At 41.7% G+C, this 19,244-nt stretch overlaps 3 protein-coding genes across 3 annotated transcripts; 2 read left to right on the top strand and 1 right to left on the bottom strand.

Annotated features, from left to right (window-relative positions):
- Positions 1–204: 204 nt before the first annotated feature.
- LOC123076361 (probable LRR receptor-like serine/threonine-protein kinase At1g06840) lies at positions 205–10,041 on the top strand. The gene is made up of 19 exons (XM_044498655.1): positions 205–304; positions 733–880; positions 1,485–1,556; positions 2,022–2,093; positions 2,700–2,843; positions 2,936–3,007; positions 3,113–3,184; positions 3,546–3,620; positions 4,413–4,481; positions 4,918–4,986; positions 5,053–5,124; positions 5,611–5,679; positions 5,898–6,388; positions 7,103–7,255; positions 7,629–7,915; positions 8,105–8,156; positions 8,699–8,949; positions 9,105–9,239; positions 9,508–10,041. Exons 1-19 carry the CDS (start codon positions 205–207, stop codon positions 9,871–9,873), a joined length of 2,769 nt encoding a protein of 922 aa, XP_044354590.1. The 3' UTR covers positions 9,874–10,041.
- Positions 10,042–10,152: 111 nt separating this feature from the next.
- LOC123079563 (WUSCHEL-related homeobox 8) lies at positions 10,153–13,906 on the bottom strand. The gene is made up of 3 exons (XM_044502351.1): positions 13,104–13,906; positions 10,648–11,178; positions 10,153–10,471 (listed from the first exon to the last, which is right to left on the bottom strand). Exons 1-3 carry the CDS (start codon positions 13,303–13,305, stop codon positions 10,416–10,418), a joined length of 789 nt encoding a protein of 262 aa, XP_044358286.1. The 5' UTR covers positions 13,306–13,906; the 3' UTR covers positions 10,153–10,415.
- A 586-nt stretch (positions 13,907–14,492) lies between these two features.
- Positions 14,493–19,005, top strand: LOC123074912 (uncharacterized). Its single transcript, XM_044497638.1, has 4 exons — positions 14,493–14,859; positions 15,202–15,371; positions 16,223–17,281; positions 18,719–19,005. Exons 1-3 carry the CDS (start codon positions 14,738–14,740, stop codon positions 16,294–16,296), a joined length of 366 nt encoding a protein of 121 aa, XP_044353573.1. The 5' UTR covers positions 14,493–14,737; the 3' UTR covers positions 16,297–17,281; positions 18,719–19,005.
- Positions 19,006–19,244: the final 239 nt, after the last annotated feature.

Here is a 19,244-nt window from a genome sequence, read left to right as displayed (position 1 = left end):
TACATCTTCCTTTCCATCAATGCATCGAGACGTAAGCTTTGCGTTTTCTCGGATAAAAACCTTGATGGCGGGAATAAGCACCTCCACTTTGGAGGCATCAACCTATTGAATGGTCCTAAGCATTTGTTTTTATGCCTGTTTGTGATCTCAGATTCTTAGCAATTGACACCGGTACCAAGTTGCTGCCAGTTCTCTTGTACAGACATGGCCAGATCTGGAGGGTCCCCGTATGCATCAATCCTGCTTGTTCTGTGCATTTTCCAGGTGACGGTCGTAAGGGGACAAAGCACTCACCCTATTGAAGGTAACCTCTAGTTGTTAGTTGGAAGCTACCCTTTGGCTCCTGATTGTTCATGATCGGCTTATTGCACGCTACCTTATTGTATTAGATCCCGTTTTCTTATTGCATGCTCTGCTTGTGCAGATTTTTTTAGATTTATTTGTTTGTATGTCTGGACATCTTCAAGAGTTCCACAAGTAATCGGTTTTCTCAATTTTCTCAAGATGTGATGTATATTCCACAAGTAATCAGTTAATACTCATGGACTAATCAAAGTAGTCTCGCATTCTTTGCGTAATCATCGGAGGGAGAAAGTAGTCTCGCATTAACACGCACGATATCCTATTAGTTAGTAACCTAGTGGATATAAGCATAACTAGATGGTGGTTTTTACAGAGATAATATATTAATATTATCCCTCTGAAGATTGAAATTGTCTCTCTTACATGCAGCAAATGCTCTCAATGCTATCAAAGCCAGGTTAATTGATCCTATAAACAAACTTAAGAAATGGAATAGAGGAGATCCATGCACATCAAACTGGACAGGAGTCATCTGCCACAAGATACCCAGTGATACATATCTTCATGTAACAGAGTTGTATGATTAACACACCATCCTTATTTAAATCAAATTTTCCTTTTTCTCATTCATGTTAATGGTTCGATTTTTTTTCCTGTGTAACAGTGAACCCTTTGCTGAAGCAATTAATATTGCAAGTCGCAACAAACTTCTGCTCACAGATAATGGCAACAGCCATAAAAGCCTAAAAGGAGCTACCAAGTTAAATTATAACTGAAATAGCTAGAGATCTTCCACATCTCCAATTTTCTTTTAAGGACATATCCATAGATTTCATATAAGTTTCTCCCATATTTTGTTTGACCAAAGGCTATAACAGTCAAACGTTATTACTGAAACCTTATAAAGTCATTAAATCCCCCCACACCCCTATTTAACATTGTTTTTAGCATTATCTGTACTGTAGTGTACTCCTCTTGCTTACCGTTTCAGACCATGTTTGCATTCCCTTGTCAAAATAATGGCCATTGGCTGATGGTTTTGTTGCTTACTCTATTTTGTGTCTTCAAATCTGCTTGTTATTCATTTAACTACCATTTCTGTATAATGCATAATATGTTGATCGGATACCAATTACCATGTCCTGTTTCGCTTAATAATGCATACTTTTTGCCCCACGTAGGGAGTTGTTTAAGATGAATCTTTCTGGAACTTTGGCACCGGAGATTGGTCTCCTGTCTCAGCTGAGAAACTTGTAAGTGTAGTATAATTCTATTATCAGTTAAAGTTGCTAACCACTCCCTTCGTTCATAAATGCGAGATGTTCTAACTTTTTTCTGAATCGAATGTATATAGACACATTTTAGTGTGTTTGTTCACTCATTTCAGCCCGTATATAGTTCATATTGAAATATTCAAAACACCTTATATTTGTGAACAGAGGGAGTAAATTCAGTGCTTTCAAGTGGTTCTTCAATATTACCTTTAAAAAGTGTTTTTGTTTCAATATTGCACTTCATGTTTTCTTGTTAAAGGGAACCACTTCATGTTTTAGATGTAAAGTGGATTTTCAGCAAGGCCCAGATTGTCTGACAAAATATATTTATGGAAATGACATAACCAGATTGTTCCATTTGAACTGTTTCTATCGTTGTTCTCCATTGTGCCATTAGGTACCAAACGTATGTGAGCTAAATGCTATATTTCTCTATTTTGGAAGGAATTTTATGTGGAACAATTTGACTGGTAACATCCCGAAAGAGATAGGCAATATCACAACACTCAATCTTATGTAAGTTCTCTTATCTAAGCTAACTTTCATACTCATTTGCGAGTGTGGACATGAACCCCTGGTACTGTTTGTCTTGCTAGGCCACTGTTGAAAATGGCAGAATATTTATATCATCCTTTTCTCCGTTTTGTTCTCCAAAACAAATTAAAGCCGATGTATCTGATTCAGCATTTGGGGTTGGCATTTGTCTTTTGCCTCATCTTTTTAATGTTAGACAGCACAATGGTTCAATTCTATTTTCTGTTGTTTATAAAAAATCTGAAGTAAATGGGCGTAAACAACATGGCTTTGGATGTACAAAACTTTCAAATGCATATTTTCTCAAAAATATATATGTACATCTTTGAAATATGTTTAGCACATCTTTGAACATGTTTTGTATATATCTGATTTTTACCTCATCTTAATTAGTTTAGCACATCTTTGAACATGTTTTTCATCTTATGGCAATATTTGATGTGGATTTTTCCTCGTACCCTTCTACATTCCCTTTTGTCCAGACATAAATGTGTCACTATCTAGTATTTTCCTTCAACTCTACATGGAAGATGAGTACAATATCTCTAGATACAAGTAAACATTCATAATAGTCTTCATTTTCTGCAGAGCTTTGAATGGTAATCAACTATCTGGTTCCCTACCAGATGAGATTGGCTATCTCAAGAACTTAAACAGATTGCAAATCGACCAAAATCAAATATCTGGACCCATACCTAAGTCGTTTGCTAATTTAACAAGCATAAAGCATCTGTAAGTTTCAGGATCATAACCTTCTCACTTGCATTCGTACATTGCCTCTTATTTAAGCATCTTTTTAATATTGACTCTCCTTTTACCTTTAGTCACATGAACAATAATTCATTAAGTGGGGAAATTCCATCTGAGTTGTCCAGATTGCCTGAGCTCCTTCATCTGTAAGTGGACCCTGCTTTTATTTTGAGTTCTGAGTTTTTTTCCCCGGTTATGCATTATGCAGTATCGGTTGTGTGTAAAATTGTCTCATAATATTATCTGTGCAGGCTTGTGGATGCCAATAATTTGTCTGGACCTCTTCCTCCAAAATTAGCGGAGACGCGTAGTTTAAAAATCATGTAAGCATAATTTATATACCCAATGAGACTCTTATTTGAAATAGGAAATTACTATATTTCAGAATGTGTTCTGGTTTCTTTCAAAGAATATACATATCTGATGCTGGTAACGTGATGATTATTTTAGTTTTGCTCGTCTGAGAAGATTTAGTAATGCTACATTTTCAGGAGTATACTCTATGATATATACCTTTACTGGTGTATTAAATGTCACTTAAATCTAATTTGGTTTTTCCTTTCTTGTGTTACTAAACAATAACAAATATTTTCCACTCAGATTGTTTCTCTCATTTAAGATTAATTTTATAATGCTGTCAGATAACAACGTGCATTTCTTATATTTGTATCTTTCTACTTCTAGTCAGGCTGATAATAATAACTTCAGTGGAAGCTCCATCCCTGCTACATACAACAACATACCGACACTTTTAAAGCTGTGAGTACAACACCTTCCTCCTTATCATCCTTCCCTCTGTTTTACACATGGTCAAACAAAGAGAGAAATTAGCACCTCTGAAAGTCTTGAAAAACTCCGAAAGAGAAGTTGACAAGTCAACATCGACACAACTTGTATCTACCTCTCACAAAATTCAACTCCAAAGGTTATTTACACATGGTCAAACAAAGAGAGAAACCATGCTGAGGATACTGGATAGTGCTGAACTAAATATTCTGCCGCGTATCTACTATTCGTAGCAGGATTTGTAGTTTTCATTTCTTGATGCGGATAATTTAGATTTAAAAATCTGAAGCATGGTAGTTGTCTGTTGTGGGTTTTTTTGTCAGTTTTTTCTGACTTGTAGACATGCTAATTTTTTTTAGCATCATTTAGTTAAGAAGTTGTTTTAGTTACAAGAGTTGTGCAATGCTATGGCAAACAGATGCCAAGGCCTGCAAAGGGAATAAAAGACAGGCAACAGGTGGTGGAATGCACTCCGCCTGTGTGAAGCCACTGCCTGCATATCGTGGTTCTTCCCCTGAAAGACCCTCTCATATAGCAGCCAGATCAGGACGCACTGAGTCCACATATCTAGAAACCTCTATAATTCTGAATATCAAGTTACATAGGCTATTTTGTTTCTCTCGAGAGGGTTTTGGACGAAAGGATTTTTTTGGGGGTTTGTTGAGATTTAGTTCATACAAATAGTAAATCTTCAGTATTTTTTATCATACTTAAATTGAAATCAAGATATATGTTCAAGTTCGTAATCCTTTTTCATGTCACCAGGAGTCTTAGGAATTGCAGTTTGCAAGGAGTTATTCCCGATCTGACTGGCATACCTGAACTTGGCTACTTGTAAGTCCAGATCAAAATAAATGCTGCACTTTCTTTTCATTCTTACTACCTCTGTCTGGAAATAGGTATGATATCCATTTCAGCGTCAAGTAATTCCGGACGGAGGGTATTTTTGGCATCCTACTATCAGAGATTATCCTTTGTTTAGCAGTTCATAGCTTTGTCCAGAATAGTTTTCTAAGAATTATCTTTCACTAAGAAGATCATCGTCCATTCAGTTTATGATAGTCATAGTCCTCTAGGGAAGCTATATAGTTCGCCTTCTTTTCTCTTTCTTTCTTTGGCTTTATTTTTCTTTTATTGTTGTTGTACTTTCGCGTCATCTTGGCACCTTCTTCTCATATACAAAGACGCGCACTTAGGTGTGTGTTCGAGAAAAAAAGATATTCATGAGATTATTCTGCATCTCTTTGCTAATTTTGGCATGCACTTTCAGGGATCTTAGCTGGAACCAACTGACAGGATCTATACCAGTTGATAGACTCGCTTCAAATATTACCACGATGTATGTTGCTCTTTAGAACCTTTTATACTTTTTACAATAACCAGACTAACTTCTAGTTTCTGATAGTGATTTATCGCATAACTTTCTGAATGGAACTATTCCGGCAAACTTCTCCGGGCTGCCTAATCTTCAGTTCTTGTAAGTAAAGTTGAACTTCAAGCACTGCTCCAATCCATAATAACTGTACTTTTATGTAGTGCTAGCTAACCTGTCATGCCATTGAAGATGAATGCTTTCCCTATTGAACTATATATTACTACCATGTTCTTTCTGCAAAGCAATTAGCGACTGAAAAAATAGGTTCGGAAAACTGTTACTAGTGTGTCTATGTTCTCTAGGTTTGTGGAGGTTTTTCCTCACCTTGTGATCAAAACCTTTTGACATTTTCTTGTAAATTAGCTTGTTTTTCTGCTTAATGAAAAGATGAGCAAAACTTTTGCACATTATCTGAACATACTTTCTTTACAAGTACAAGTATGTCGGCCAACACTAGTTTGCTACTTATTTTGTTAGAGATATATGAAGATGCCATTTTACAGGTTGTTTGAAGGAACAGTCTCGACGGTGCTGTTCCATCAGCAATATGTTTGTTATATGCATGTGTAATGTTTGTTTATAATGCAGGAACTTTGAAAGCAACTCCCTTGACACAATTCCAGCAGCATTTGAGCCGCCAAAAGCTGTCATTGTACTGTATGTTCTTTGCCATGGAAAATCTCCTTGTCAGTTTGCACTTCCTGCACAAACAGCTGTATAGTTTGCTGGGAATGTGGGAATTTCATTGCTACTACTAGTGCATACAAAATATCCAATAATATGGAAAAATACAATATTGATCACAGGAGCTTTATAAATCAAATAATTTCTCTTTCTGATATGACAAATAATAGTTGCCATCATTTATTCTGCAGGCTTTCTGGAAACCCCGTATGTGACAATCCAGCTCGAGCGGCGGGACTTTGTCAACCGAAATCTGTAAGCGAAGCACCATCTGGACAGGGACCACAAGTTAGTATAGACTGTGCTTCTTGCCCGACGGATAAAAATTATGAATACAATCCATTATCCCCTATACCATGCATTTGTGCTGCGCCTCTTGGAGTTGGATTTCGGCTGAAGAGTCCAGGGATCTCAGACTTCCGGTCCTACAAAAAAGCCTTTGAGATGGACTCAACCTCTGTACTGAACCTGAGTATTTACCAGCTATACATTGAGCGGTACACATGGGAGGCTGGTCCAAGGCTGAATATGCATTTGAAGTTATTCCCAAATAACACTAATTTATTCACTATGTCGGAAGTTGTGCGGCTCAGGCAGTTACTTGCTGGATGGGAGATTACTCTGTTAGACATTTTCGGTCCTTACGAGCTTCTCAATTTCACGCTTGGTTCCTATGAAGATGGTATGTAGAATTTACTTTGCACCAAAGGATGCCATTAATAATTCCATCATATTAAACAAATAGTTGAAATGTATGATCCTTGTGTATATTTATTTTGCCAAGACATGTGACAAAATATCAGCAGAGCTTCTGTGGCTGTTTTATATGCTAGTAGAATCAGAAACCCATGAATTCTTAATTTGATTCTCCTAGCATACGGAATATGCGCTATATAGTTCATACGGTTTTTTAGTGCTATTATGTTAAAAATTGATAAATTATTGCACACAACATAATATATCTTGGTTGTTTCTTTGCCTTCTTCCAGCATGTATGCCATGATTTTTTATTGTGATTTTTAAGGTAATTTCGTAACATGAAAATTGTAAGTTGGCCTACCCTTGTTCATATCCCTAGAATTTCTAAAAAGAGGGGGTCCTTCACAAGGGCTCAGGAAGTTAAGGGGGATTGGGGAATTTAGGATCCATACCCTAATATATGTTTCCAGGGTTCATAGCAACCCAAACTCTCCTAAGAGATGGGAGGAACCAACAACAGAAATGAAAAATTGTCAAGATCTTCCAAAGGGCATACTAACTTAATGAGGAATCAGAACATATATTTTTCTTAAAATTCACTACTGCATGTTTCATACTGAAACTTTAATACTCCATCCGGCTTTATGATCCACTTGTTTACTGTTTTGCCGCTATTTTTAATTTTTGTTTGTTGCAGAATTCCCAGATGCAGGGTCATCAGGTTTAAAAAAGGGCACACTAGCTGGGATTTTGGTAGGAACAATTATTAGTGCTATTGCAGTTTCTGTGGTTGCAACATTTTTTATGATGAGAAGACGCTCAAAACGTCAAATAGTTTCGAGGCCTTCAAGTAAGTCACTATATTTGTTTAACAAGCATAGTTTTTCATGTGCTACACATAAAATCCTTGCTGTCTGGCAAATTAGAAATGCCTTGCTGCCTTGAACTAAAACCACGACAAGTATTTTGGAATGGAGGGAGTAACTAGCAACATATCAAAGCATCATCATTTTAGTCGGAAGCTACTCAATCACAATCTCTGTAATACTGGAAACTAGATTTAAACTGTGAATTTATTATATTCAGCCTCATCCAAATACGCTAGATCTGAGTTCTAAAGAGACAACATTTGATATGTTTCAACTCTATGGCAAGTAAACTTTAAAATTACAGTAGACATTAAATTCAATCTACAACAACTTAAGAAGTAGGTAATTTTGCAGTACTGTCGAGGCTTTCTGTCAAGGTTGATGGTGTAAGATCCTTCACGTTGGAAGAAATGGCTACAGCAACAAATAATTTTGATGATTCAGCTGAAATCGGTGTGGGAGGTTATGGAAAAGTCTATAAAGGAAATCTAGCTGATGGAGCAACCGTTGCAATCAAACGAGCACATGAAGATTCTCTGCAAGGTTCAAATGAATTTGTCACAGAAATAGAATTGCTGTCAAGATTGCATCATCGTAATTTGGTATCTCTTATTGGCTATTGTGATGAAGAAGTTGAACAGGTGTGTCTCAATTTTCGAATCATTACATAGAATAAAATATAGTATTTGGAAAAATATATTGGTAATGTTGTACTAAATATGCTTATGATTAGGGTTTTTCAGTTACCTCAGGTTTGCTGAACTTATAATATATGGAAGAGTATCTGCAGACTGCAGTAATTGTTGCTCATAGATAATTATGTTTTGCAGATGCTGGTGTATGAATTCATGCCAAATGGCACTCTACGTGATCATCTTTCTGGTGAGTAAGAGGAAAATTGCATGTTCAAGTTTTCCTAGTTTCTTTTCATCTCGTATAACCATGTTTATTACATCATGGTTGGCCATGATCCCAGACAATCTCCTAAAATGTATTTTTAGCGTGTTTATAAGTGATGTTTGTTGGTGTATTATGTGCTCTCTTTTTTATCGACACAATGACCCCGTTTGGAATAAAGGAAAATTGGAGGGTTAAATGCCTATAGGAAAAAAATTCTACGGTGCCGTTTGGAACAAAGGAATAGCTCACCAAAATTCCTATGGAATGGGGCAATGCATAGGATTTATTAGGAAAACAAAGACGAGGTCTTACCTCATGTTTTCTCCATCTTGTGTCTAGAATTCCTATGTGTTTTACTGTGTGGTATCCAAATGACAATTTTGGAGTATTCCTCTGTTTCGGTTCCTGTAAGAATTTAGACTACATGACATCTCATTTCCTGCCGTCTTTTATTCCTCGAAGTGCATCATTCTTGAACTTGTGTTGGATGTCAAGTACCTAATCTGATTGAACACTTTTTGCAGAAACTTGTAAAAGACCTCTGAACTTTTCTCAGAGGTTGAATGTTGCGTTGGGCGCTGCAAAGGGAATCCTCTATCTACACACCGAGGCAGATCCTCCTATATTTCACCGTGACGTTAAGACGACCAACATTTTATTGGACTCCAAGTTCGCAGCGAAGGTGGCTGACTTTGGTCTTTCAAAGCTTGCTCCGATCCCGGATGTTGAAGGAACATTGCCAGAACATATCTCCACTGTTGTTAAGGGCACTCCGGTAAGTCTTATTACACCTAGCAATGTAGCAAGATCTGCACCCACTATGATCTAATTACTGATGTTCCATGCAACACAATGGGAAACAGCTGAGCCTACTACTTATTCAACCTGTATTGTGCTACTCATCATATCCATCGTGTTTTCTCTTGGCAGGGCTATCTTGATCCAGAATACTTCCTAACAAATAAGTTGACAGAAAAAAGTGATGTTTATAGCCTTGGTGTTGTGCTTCTTGAACTATTGACCGGAATGAAGCCAATCCAGTTCGGTAAAAACATCGTTAGAGAGGTAAAGAGGTTCCCACCCTGATCCGTATCCAAATGTACAGTTCAATTAACTGTTTGCAGATGACAAGCAGGGTACACATAGTACCAATTTTTAGCTTTTGACGCTTTTCTGACCGTTCAGTAAGAGTGTTAGTAGTAATTCAGCACTCCATCCATCAAGAAATACAGGATCTCTAGAACACTACTTTAGTGATCTAAACGCTCTTATATTTCTTTAAGTACGAAGTAGAATTTTGTCAGTGACATATCTAACCTGATCCTTGATGTAGGTAAAGGCAGCCTACCAATCCGGAGACATTTCCAGGATCATCGACAGCCGGATGTCCTGGTGCCCTCCGGAACTCGCCACGAGATTCCTCTCGCTGGCCCTGAAGTGCTGCCAGGGCGACACCGACGCGAGGCCTTACATGGCCGACATCGCCAGGGAGCTCGACGACATCCGCAGAGCTCTGCCTGAAGGAGAAGACCTCCTGTCTGTGACCTCCATGGAGACGGGCTCCTTGGCCACACTGACTCAATCTACATCCAACTCCTTCATAACGACCACCGGAGAGCATTTCGACTCGTCCCACGCCTCCGGCAGCAGCCTTATGGACAGCGGCGTCCCTTCCAGGATGGCGGTGACTCCCCGTTAGCGCCGCCGCGCCGATGTTCTTCGCATTGTAAATGGGTGTGGAGGACAGTTCCTGCCAGGCGATTTCTTCTTCTGTACATGAATGGGTGTGTTGTTGTTGATCATGTGTGTGTTTGAAGATCACAGGTTTGACTATTATAGGAGGTGTGTTTGGTAGATACTGTTGGGAGTGCAAATGATTATATTGGCTGGAAACTCTGTTGATTTTTCGGAGGCCTGGCGAACATAACCGCTTGCTCTGATAGTTACATTTACACTGTAACATTGAGGCTGACAAAAATGAACACCCAAAACAGCTTACCTTGTAAAACTGCGAACCCAGAGTCTGCATACCAACACTTGAAGTTAATTTATAGGCTAAGGGCAAATACTGTATATATCAGCTTCTCAAACTATTTCCACGAGAAAATCAAACCAATTCCACTCGAGCTAAACTACTCTCAGGAGGATGTCGACAAGACCCTGATAACCAACGCATGCTGCTTTTTACACTAAGGAAAGCTTCTCAGACCCCAATTCCTGTCAGCCAAACAACATGCCGTGTCACCCAGACATGTCGAAGCTTTCGCCCGTCCGGTACTGGAAGAACTGGTCAATTCCTGCAAAAAACCAACCAACATCATATCAGATTCAGTAGGCTTCCATAGAGCTATACTGTCTACTGAAGACATGGTGTTTTATATACTGTCTACTGGAGAAATGGTGTTTTATACTGCCTACTGGAGAAATGGTGTATTACACTGTCTACTGAAGAAATGGTGTTTGCTGAACATACTTGGATTCGACATGACGTTCTCGTAGAAGGACATCTGGCCCAGACCGCCCGACGGTCTCAGGCCATTGTCATTGCTGGACCCATACATTGGACCGCGGACCTGCTCACGCTCTGCCGCGTCAAAGTGACGGTGCATCTCCGAGATCCTCTCGGGATTGTGAGCCCTCGCAGCCATGCCCTGCTGCTGCGACCCGTCTGATCTAGGCTTCTTGTCGGTCGGTGAATCCTCATCTCCCTCGGCCTCCGATTCGGTGTTACTTGGTAGAGAAGAAGCTGCCTGCTTCCGCTTCGAGCGTGCACGTCTGTTCTGGAACCAGTTGTAGACATTGGTCTCTGAAATCTGGCCGTGCTGCGAGAGCTCTGCTGTGATATCCTTTATCTTTTGCTTGCTTGGTGTTCCATTTCCTTGGTCAAAAATGCTCTCAAGGATCTGCAGCTGCATCTGGGTCGGTGTCCACCGCTGCCTCGCTGTGATCTTGTGGCCTCCGTGAACCATTAGAGGATCACAGTACAGATTACCAAGCCTCATACCTGAAAAAATTTGAAATGCCACTTGACCACACACCCAAAAAAAAAACTGCTACAGTAGAACAGACCAAGAGAAAAACTGAGAATGTGCAGAAACTGAGCAAACTGTGTTTTAGGATTCTACCTAAAATAACTATTGTCATAGGTCTGTTTCCGGAGTGTACCATAAAAGCACAATCTTTCAGCGGTACTTGATGAATTATAATAAAAACATATCCTAGGATGGTTAAAAAAACATTGCAAGGCTGTCAAGAAGTTCACAGAAGTTGCCAACTGAAAAAAAAACATGCTAAGTTTTGAAGGAATCTAGTTAGTTGACTTGAGAGTAAAGTATCAACTAATGTTTCACTGCGATATGGACAAGTGTGCAAATCGTATGTGAGTGATAAAATTATTGGAATGGCAGAATAAGAATTAGTGTTGGACCCAGTAGAAAGATAATAAGTAACATGCTATGAGATTCCTGCATGTCAACCTTACATTCTGCAGAATGGCAGAAGATTACGGAACACAAATGGTGGAGCACATGGGAACATGGCACAAATCATAAATGGTCCCACATGACAATCTTGTGTCCCCATTTCATTTATTTTGCAGCGTTTAAGGTCGTCTCTGAATCTTAATATAATGTTCCCCACAGTGTCACTAATAAAACTTTAACGCATATTGCCCACGCCCCATGGTGATTGATCATACAGTTTTGTACAGGGTGACATAAACAACAAGGCCATAGCCATGAATATAACCTAGAGCAAATAAATTCTTCCAATGCGTGGTGTGAGCCCAGCCTGTTGTTAACTTCATAACAAGTCATCAAATTGATGATCTGGCACTTTCTTGTACTATTTTCTATAGTATTCAGCTTACTTTCAGAGGGAGCATGGAAATAACAAATACAGGGAGTATGGTTTCACAACAAGCTGTGCGGTAAATTCTTCAGTTATTTACGCAAGAAAAAGCTGGCAAAGCCAGTTAGTAAGACCTCAGAAAACAGAATTAATTTTGCACTGTATTTAAAAAATAAAATATACAATGCAGTGCTGTAGTTGTAAGAGGGGCAAAGGAGCTAAGAGCCCTGCCCTCTCGACGGCTAGTCTTAGTTGGCAGTTGTGTTCTTTGCCCTTTTCATTCTTCTTTCTTTCAATTATGTATTTATAGTAGGGGTTTTCGTAGTTGAGCTTTTGCTCTTGTTGGTCTGCGCCACCAAATGGAGTGTTGCTTGCAAGTTATATAATTTAGGTAAGTAGGGGAGTGCTTTCAATGGCCTAATAACACAATCTCTAAAATGTCTTGTTACGCTAATCAAGAGGATGTCCATTGCTATCTTCAGGAGTGATGAGTATGCTAAGCAAAGAAGACACATTAACAGTACCCTGCATAATCAATGATAGAAAATGACACACCATGAACCACATCTTACTACCGGTCGGTCCCTTGCATTAGCGTCACAGTCATCAACCAATCTATAATAACAGCAACAAAATAATCTCAAAGGATGCTGCGTAGCGACAACACAAATAAGCATCTGCTAGCATGAGCAAAGTGAAATGGTACTGCCATCACCAGTTAAAAACAACTGACTGAACAATGATATGAGCATTAACAAGAAGAGCAGTAGCAATGTGTTGGGGCTTGCTCATGCATGAAGTGACAAAAAACTAAAAGCAGCATTCTCACCAAGAAATTGGTGAAATGGATAAACAGATCCTAATCATACTACTCATTCCATCAGCCCATAACAAAGTATCGTACTTCTACAGATCCGACAAAGCCCACAACATCTGAATTTTACTCAGAAAGAAACAAGGCTGCGGCCTTGAAAAAAGAAAGAAAAGGAGAAAGAGAAGGGGAGGGAGAGACTTTTACTGGCTTTATTTACGCAGAGAAAGAGTAGACGGAGGCGTCAAGCATGTGCGTGCAGTAGGTACCTGCAATGGAGTCCTGGTGCGCGGTGAGGGCGCGGTGCATCTCGACGAGCTGCTCGCAGATGGTGGCGTAGATGGAGATCTGCTTCCGGAGCACCTCCATCTGCTCGTCCGTCATCACCTTGACGTACCCCAGCGCCTCGCCCCTCTCCTCCGCCGGCTCGCCGCCCGCCGCCGCCGCCGCGGCGGCCTTGTCCCACTCCATGGTCAGCCCGCTCACAGGAGGCACACAGGCTGGCTCTGGTCTAGGAGAAAAGAGGCAGGAAGGACGGGATTTTTGGAAAGAAAGAAAAGGATGGGATCCTGGTGCCGTGGAAACGGAAGGAAATCCGCTCGGCTGATCCCGAATCCCGGCTGCGGCGGGGCAGTGGAGACTCGCGAAAGGAAAGAGCAAGATGGATACGGCGCCTTTCCAGTTTTCCTCCGGCCGTGTGGGGTATGTACGTACGTACGTAGAGGGCTCGAACCGTGATTTTTGGGAACGAAGTGTGCTGCCGGAGGTGAACCTTTGGGCAGGGCAGGGGAGGCGCGGGTGGAGCTCGGGGACGGGCCGGAGGTGCTGGGGCCGGCGCAGGTGGAGCTCGGGGGGCGGGGCGTGGGGCAAGAAGAAGTGCGAGGGAATGGAGAAGGAAGAAGAGGTATCTGCGACAGAGGAGCCAAAGAAGAAGAAGAAGCGGCAGAAGAAAAAGCCGACAGCCCGTGCCAAGGCTTGCAGCTTTGGATTGGGAAAAGCTGGACAGAGAAACCAAGCAGGGTGTAGTACTCTGGCTCTCTCTCTCTTTCTCTCTCTCCTTGGCTATTTTTGTCTGGGAAGTTGGAAGGAGTGGTGCTGGCTCTGGCTCAGCACTCACTCGCCTCCCCGCAGTGCTGACTTGAAGGATGCCATGGCCATGCCATGCACGGCCGAGAGATTTTTAACTTCTACCGGTGTTTCTTCAGCTTAATTTGCTCTGCCTGTTCTTGCTTGGTCAAGGCAAGATGTATTGTTGTAGGTGGGGAGAGAAAAGACGGTTTCTACTATTTCAAATGAGGTACCATCCTGATATAAATATCTAGGGAGAACATGGACGTTCTCAGAGTTTAGCGACTTTCGGCCGTCGGATCGTTTACTTGATGTTTTCTCGGCCGTCGGATCTCGCCCTCGGATGGCCGTAGCCGTCGGATGAAGAGGTGACACTGCTACAATGAATAGTATGCCCTCCAGCGTGCCACCGCCTGTAATTTCCATGTCCCGCCGAGGGCATTTTAGTCATTTCACCTGGTTGAGAAAAGATCTGATAGCGCAGGCAGGGGTGAGACCGTGGAGCCCGAACATCGGGTCGTTCCCCTCCCCTCCAGCCCGCTCTCCTCTCTTCGTCCCGCCCCGCCTCTCTCTCCCCCTCCCGTGCCCGCCTCCCTGCCCCGCCGCCGCCGCCGCTGCTCTCTCTCCCTCCCGTGCCCGCCTCCCTGCCCCGCCGCCGCCGTCGCTCGCTCGGGTACCCATCCACGACCTCGTGACGCCCCTCTCCTCTTCCTCCCGCCTCACCTCTCTCTCTCCTTCCAAACCCTAGACCGCCTCCCTGCCCTGTCGCCGTCGGATCGTCTCCTTCTCCACCCCTCTCGCTGACGAGGAGCTGGCGCTCGGGGAGGACGAGGAGATGGCCGCCTCCTGGGAGCAGGAGGAGGAGGAGGGGCATGCGGCGCCGGCGACTAAGAAGGCTAGGAACGTGGCCACCGGCGACAAGGAGCCCGAGTTCCTCGGCGAGCCGTCCCCGCTCAGGTACAGCTCGCCACTCCCCTCTGCTCTCTGGTGCAATGTCCAGATTTGTGAGCGTAGCAAACACTGGAGCCAATGGATGTATAGTGTGGCCATGTTCTGACCAAGCTGAAGGAACCACGTCCAAATTGGTTCTCTACATGGTGAGGTTAGATTAATTGAGATTAGCTTCTTCTAAAAATCTGTCCCAATGCAATTAGCAGGCAAGCAAACTCGAAGAATGAAATTGTGAATGGCATGTATATTAGTGATCTGTAGACTGGAGTGTGTAACTTACTAACTTGCATGACGTATATCAAGATTTTGCTTTGTTTGCTCAAATAAATTTTGTCCATTTATATGCAGCCGACCAAGAAGGCCAGGAACGTGGTCCCTTCCATCCATCCTCCTTCTCACGGCCGTTCCTCCTGGCCGGGATGATTTCATGATCGTGTTGCAGTTGGTTCCAGTTCTGACCGCACGCCTCGCATCCGCCGTCTGTCGTCCACCGTTTGCTCGGTTGCCGCCGTGGAAAAGTTAATTCTTCCTTCCTTTTTTTGTCCTTCCAGTTTTCCCTGCTGATGTGCACCTATACATGAGCAATTGATTTTCTCTAAAAAATACATGATGTTGTTCCATTCGCTTTCTCTAATTGATGTGGTTGAGCAATTGATTTTCTCTAAAAATACATGATGTTCTTCCATTCGCTTTCTGGTCTGATCCTAAATATCATGTGTATCAAACTAATCATTGATACTGTAACTGAAGCTAGCTCTTATGGAGATAGAGAATTACTACGCTGCTATCTGCATGCGTGTGAAGCTCTTATGGAGATAATTACTTACATACCAAAACCATATATGAGTCCGCTGTTTATATTGTTCACCAGAAATGATGATAAATTTGGTAATTAACTGGTGTCTATTAAGTGTTAACTTTATCGAAAAAATATTGTGTGTTCCGGGCCTATGAGTCTTTGTTTTGTTTGTTTTTCATAGCACACAGTAAATAAAACAGAGCACAAAGCAGTAGCCTTTGGAGCAGGTTACAGTTTCTACTTGGAATTACAGGATTTGGAGCAGGCTACATCTGTGATGACACAGATTGGTTATGCATGATCTCTTAGTAATGAAACTCTTTCCTTGCCTGTACCTAATCTTGTATGTTCAATTCTTTTTCCTTTTGAGTGGATTTCTATATGCAATACCATCTATTTCTAATGAATTTTTATGTTGCTTGCTGCCTTTTTTAATTAGATAGATCCAATAATTATATCAATGAATAGATCTTTTTTGTGACTGATATATGATTCAATGATATAAATGCTATATATTTTGTATCCGATATGCAAGGTTACCTGAATCTCCTCGCATATTTTTTTTTGAAGGAAGAGTGAACGCAGTCCTGAATGCAGTCAATAGGCGCACTCCATTTAGAACAATGGAAGCATCATTAAATTAACTTGGTTGACAGATGGTTCAAGCTGCTCGTCGTCTAATGGAAAGCTTGGCCTAATCAAAATATCTGGGAGGTAGCTATGGTAGTCTCATTGTAATTTCTACTCTACCATCAAGGTTCTCCATGATGATTGAGATGATCGTGACTACTTTACAAGCTTTTGGAAGCTGTGACAGAAGGCATGGAAACCATGGTAAGTCAAAGCATATAAACCTCAAAATTATGCAGCTGATCATATCATATTGCCACTGGAATGAAATTGTCTATTCTAAAGTGTTCTACACTCAAGCTATCATCTGCACTTCATTTATTTTAATCATTCCTCACCAGAACTACTTTATTAGTAGTGAAAGGCATCACGTAATTTATTCATCGCCAAAAAATATTATCATGCTCCCAATTTAGCTGGCAATTGGTGCACATGTCTGCCAGGACTAAGGGAATCAAGAAACAATCCTTCAGCTACTAATTATGGTCGTTTTTTATAACAGCTTATCTAGCTACCTATTTGTAGTAAAGTTCGGCTACATAATTCTCTTCGTCCATTAGTTAGTCCTTGGTCCTCCTGGCTACTGTTGAATGATTGTTATTTTTTTAGCTCACCTTCGTATGCTCTTGTTACTCAAGCGTGAGTTTTGTCCCACAAGGTTAATGCCACTTCCAATTTTTTATATATTTCTATTTTACTTGCAGCCATTGTCCTGCTTACTCCACAGTTGTAGAAAAATTTCCTTGGTTCCAAGTTCTGAATACGCGTTAATCCATCATCTATTTTTGACCCTGTAGATGAATTTATTCCCAGATGTTTATGCAGGGAAGGAGGAGGCATACCATTGATAGTTTGAATCAAACCAGTAGAGGACACCACCGTCGGTTATGGTGTCGAGTGACGGAACTGCAGTGATCTGACTGCAGTGATCTGGCAGTGTGGCTGTTGACCTCCTTAACATCATTCACGTTCGTCGCTCTGAACCCACTCAGCAGACAAGTAAATCTTTATCCTTAAATTCCCTGTATAATTATGTATCCTTAAATTACCCGCACTATTGTCATGGCTGTTGAATACATCATGTAACCCCACATAAATGGTTAGGAACCAGATAGATTTGATTTATCTTCAATACCCTCTCCAAAATGCATGTGTTGTTTATGCTTCTTATTCCGATCATACACTGCCCTGTATCTGTTGGTTGTAACTTTCTTAGAGCATCTCTAGCAGACCCCGCAAAAGCGGTCAAACCCTTAAAAATCCGCGTTTTCAGTTTCGTGGTGTCAAAAAACGTCCCAAATAGACCCCGCAAAAGCGGTCAAACCCGTAAAAATTTTGCAGGCCCCTGAAAATCCATCCCCATGACCCTTTATTCTGTAGATTTGGAGGCAAAATATAAGGGGGACTGCAAACCGGTCAACACTACGCACAAGGAAATTCCGCCGTGTGCACACGGGATCCGGTGATCTTCCGCCACGGAACTCGCCGGAATCTCGCCAGAAACTCGCCGTTTACCGCTGCTGCGGTGTCGGCTTGCAGAGTAGATCGCTGGAGCAGTGGCTGGAGACTCGAGCAGCTACGCGGCCACGAACGAGCTAGCTAGCAAGCTCCTGATCCATCCGGCCACGAACGAGCTAGCTAGCTAGCTAGCAAGGTCCTCGATCCATCCGGCCACGAACAAGCTAGCTAGCTAGCTCCCGGATCCATCCAGCAACGAAGGAGTTAGCTCCTGGATCGATTCGGCGACTACCATGGACGACGGGAGCTGGCTATGAACACAGGCGAGAGGAAGAAGAAGACACGGGAAAGAATATATGCGAATATTCTTTTTTACGGGTTCATTATGCGGGGTCTACATCTGCGGCCGTCCGCGCCGGCCCGCAAAGCCTTTTTTTGGAATTGCAAACGCGTTTTGCAGGCCGGCGGGATGCGGGGTCTGCTAGAGATGCTCTTACAGATGTGAGCTTCACATCACACCCTGTTGTATAATCTACCTCGATTAAATGTTGCGGTGTAAGCCTGATTCCATTTTCCATGATCCTTTACTTCTGCAGATTGTTATTGTGAATTGGTGATTGTCCTGAAAATATCATACTATCTCTATTGTTAATCTCACAGGCCTCTCACGTGCCTACTTCTGAGTATGTTGTTTGAGTGAACTTCTATTCGAGGGCCTGCCTTCTTTAGTAATGCCTACCTCTTAATATTATGTTGCATTAAAACTACTAGATGCTATCTCAAACTTTTGTGGCTTTGTATGGAAAATAGCCTACTTAGGCAATCTTGGGTTAGCCCTGTATGTGGTTTGCCTACTCAATATTAACCTCATTGTCACTATGTCTGCTTTTGAAACTCTTTAGCACTGGAATATATGCTCTGTTACTATTGATCAGACTGCTTTTGTGCTGAACTTTATGCCATGCTGCACTTACTCAGGCTAAATCCTTCTGCTTTATCACGAGGACAACAATAGTGTTCATGTGAGCTTGAACTGTGGTGGATGCGACTGATATTTCAACCGCATACGAAGATGAAGTTCTTTTTGTTTCTCGAGTAATATTATCGTATATAGGCGTGATGCCTCTGCAGAGGCGTTTTGGATCAATACCTTATCTTTATTGTAAATTATGTGTGATCACCACGATGAGACACCTTTGGATGGATTTATTACTCCATAGTTATTGTAAATTATGAACAAATTATGTTGTAGTTCCAGTGTTAGTTATCTGATCTACTAAATATGCCTATGTTATCCTGTAGTAATGCATATGCTACACCGGGATTCCTAATAACTTACCATTATCTGCTTGACCAAAATGATGGAACCGACACCCTCGCGCCGGGCGCGGTCCCGATCTAGTGGATGATGAGGCGGAGAGTGTGTGCAGGTGCTGATCTGCGATGCGATGGATAGGGGAGGGAGGGAGGGAGGAGTAGAAGGGAAGCGTGGAGAGGAGTGCGT

This window comes from Triticum aestivum, chromosome 3D, assembly GCF_018294505.1.
Source record: "Triticum aestivum cultivar Chinese Spring chromosome 3D, IWGSC CS RefSeq v2.1, whole genome shotgun sequence".
NCBI lineage: Eukaryota > Viridiplantae > Streptophyta > Magnoliopsida > Poales > Poaceae > Triticum > Triticum aestivum.
The sequence above is the reverse complement of the archived record's forward strand: the minus strand, read 5'-3'. Positions and strand labels throughout refer to the sequence as shown.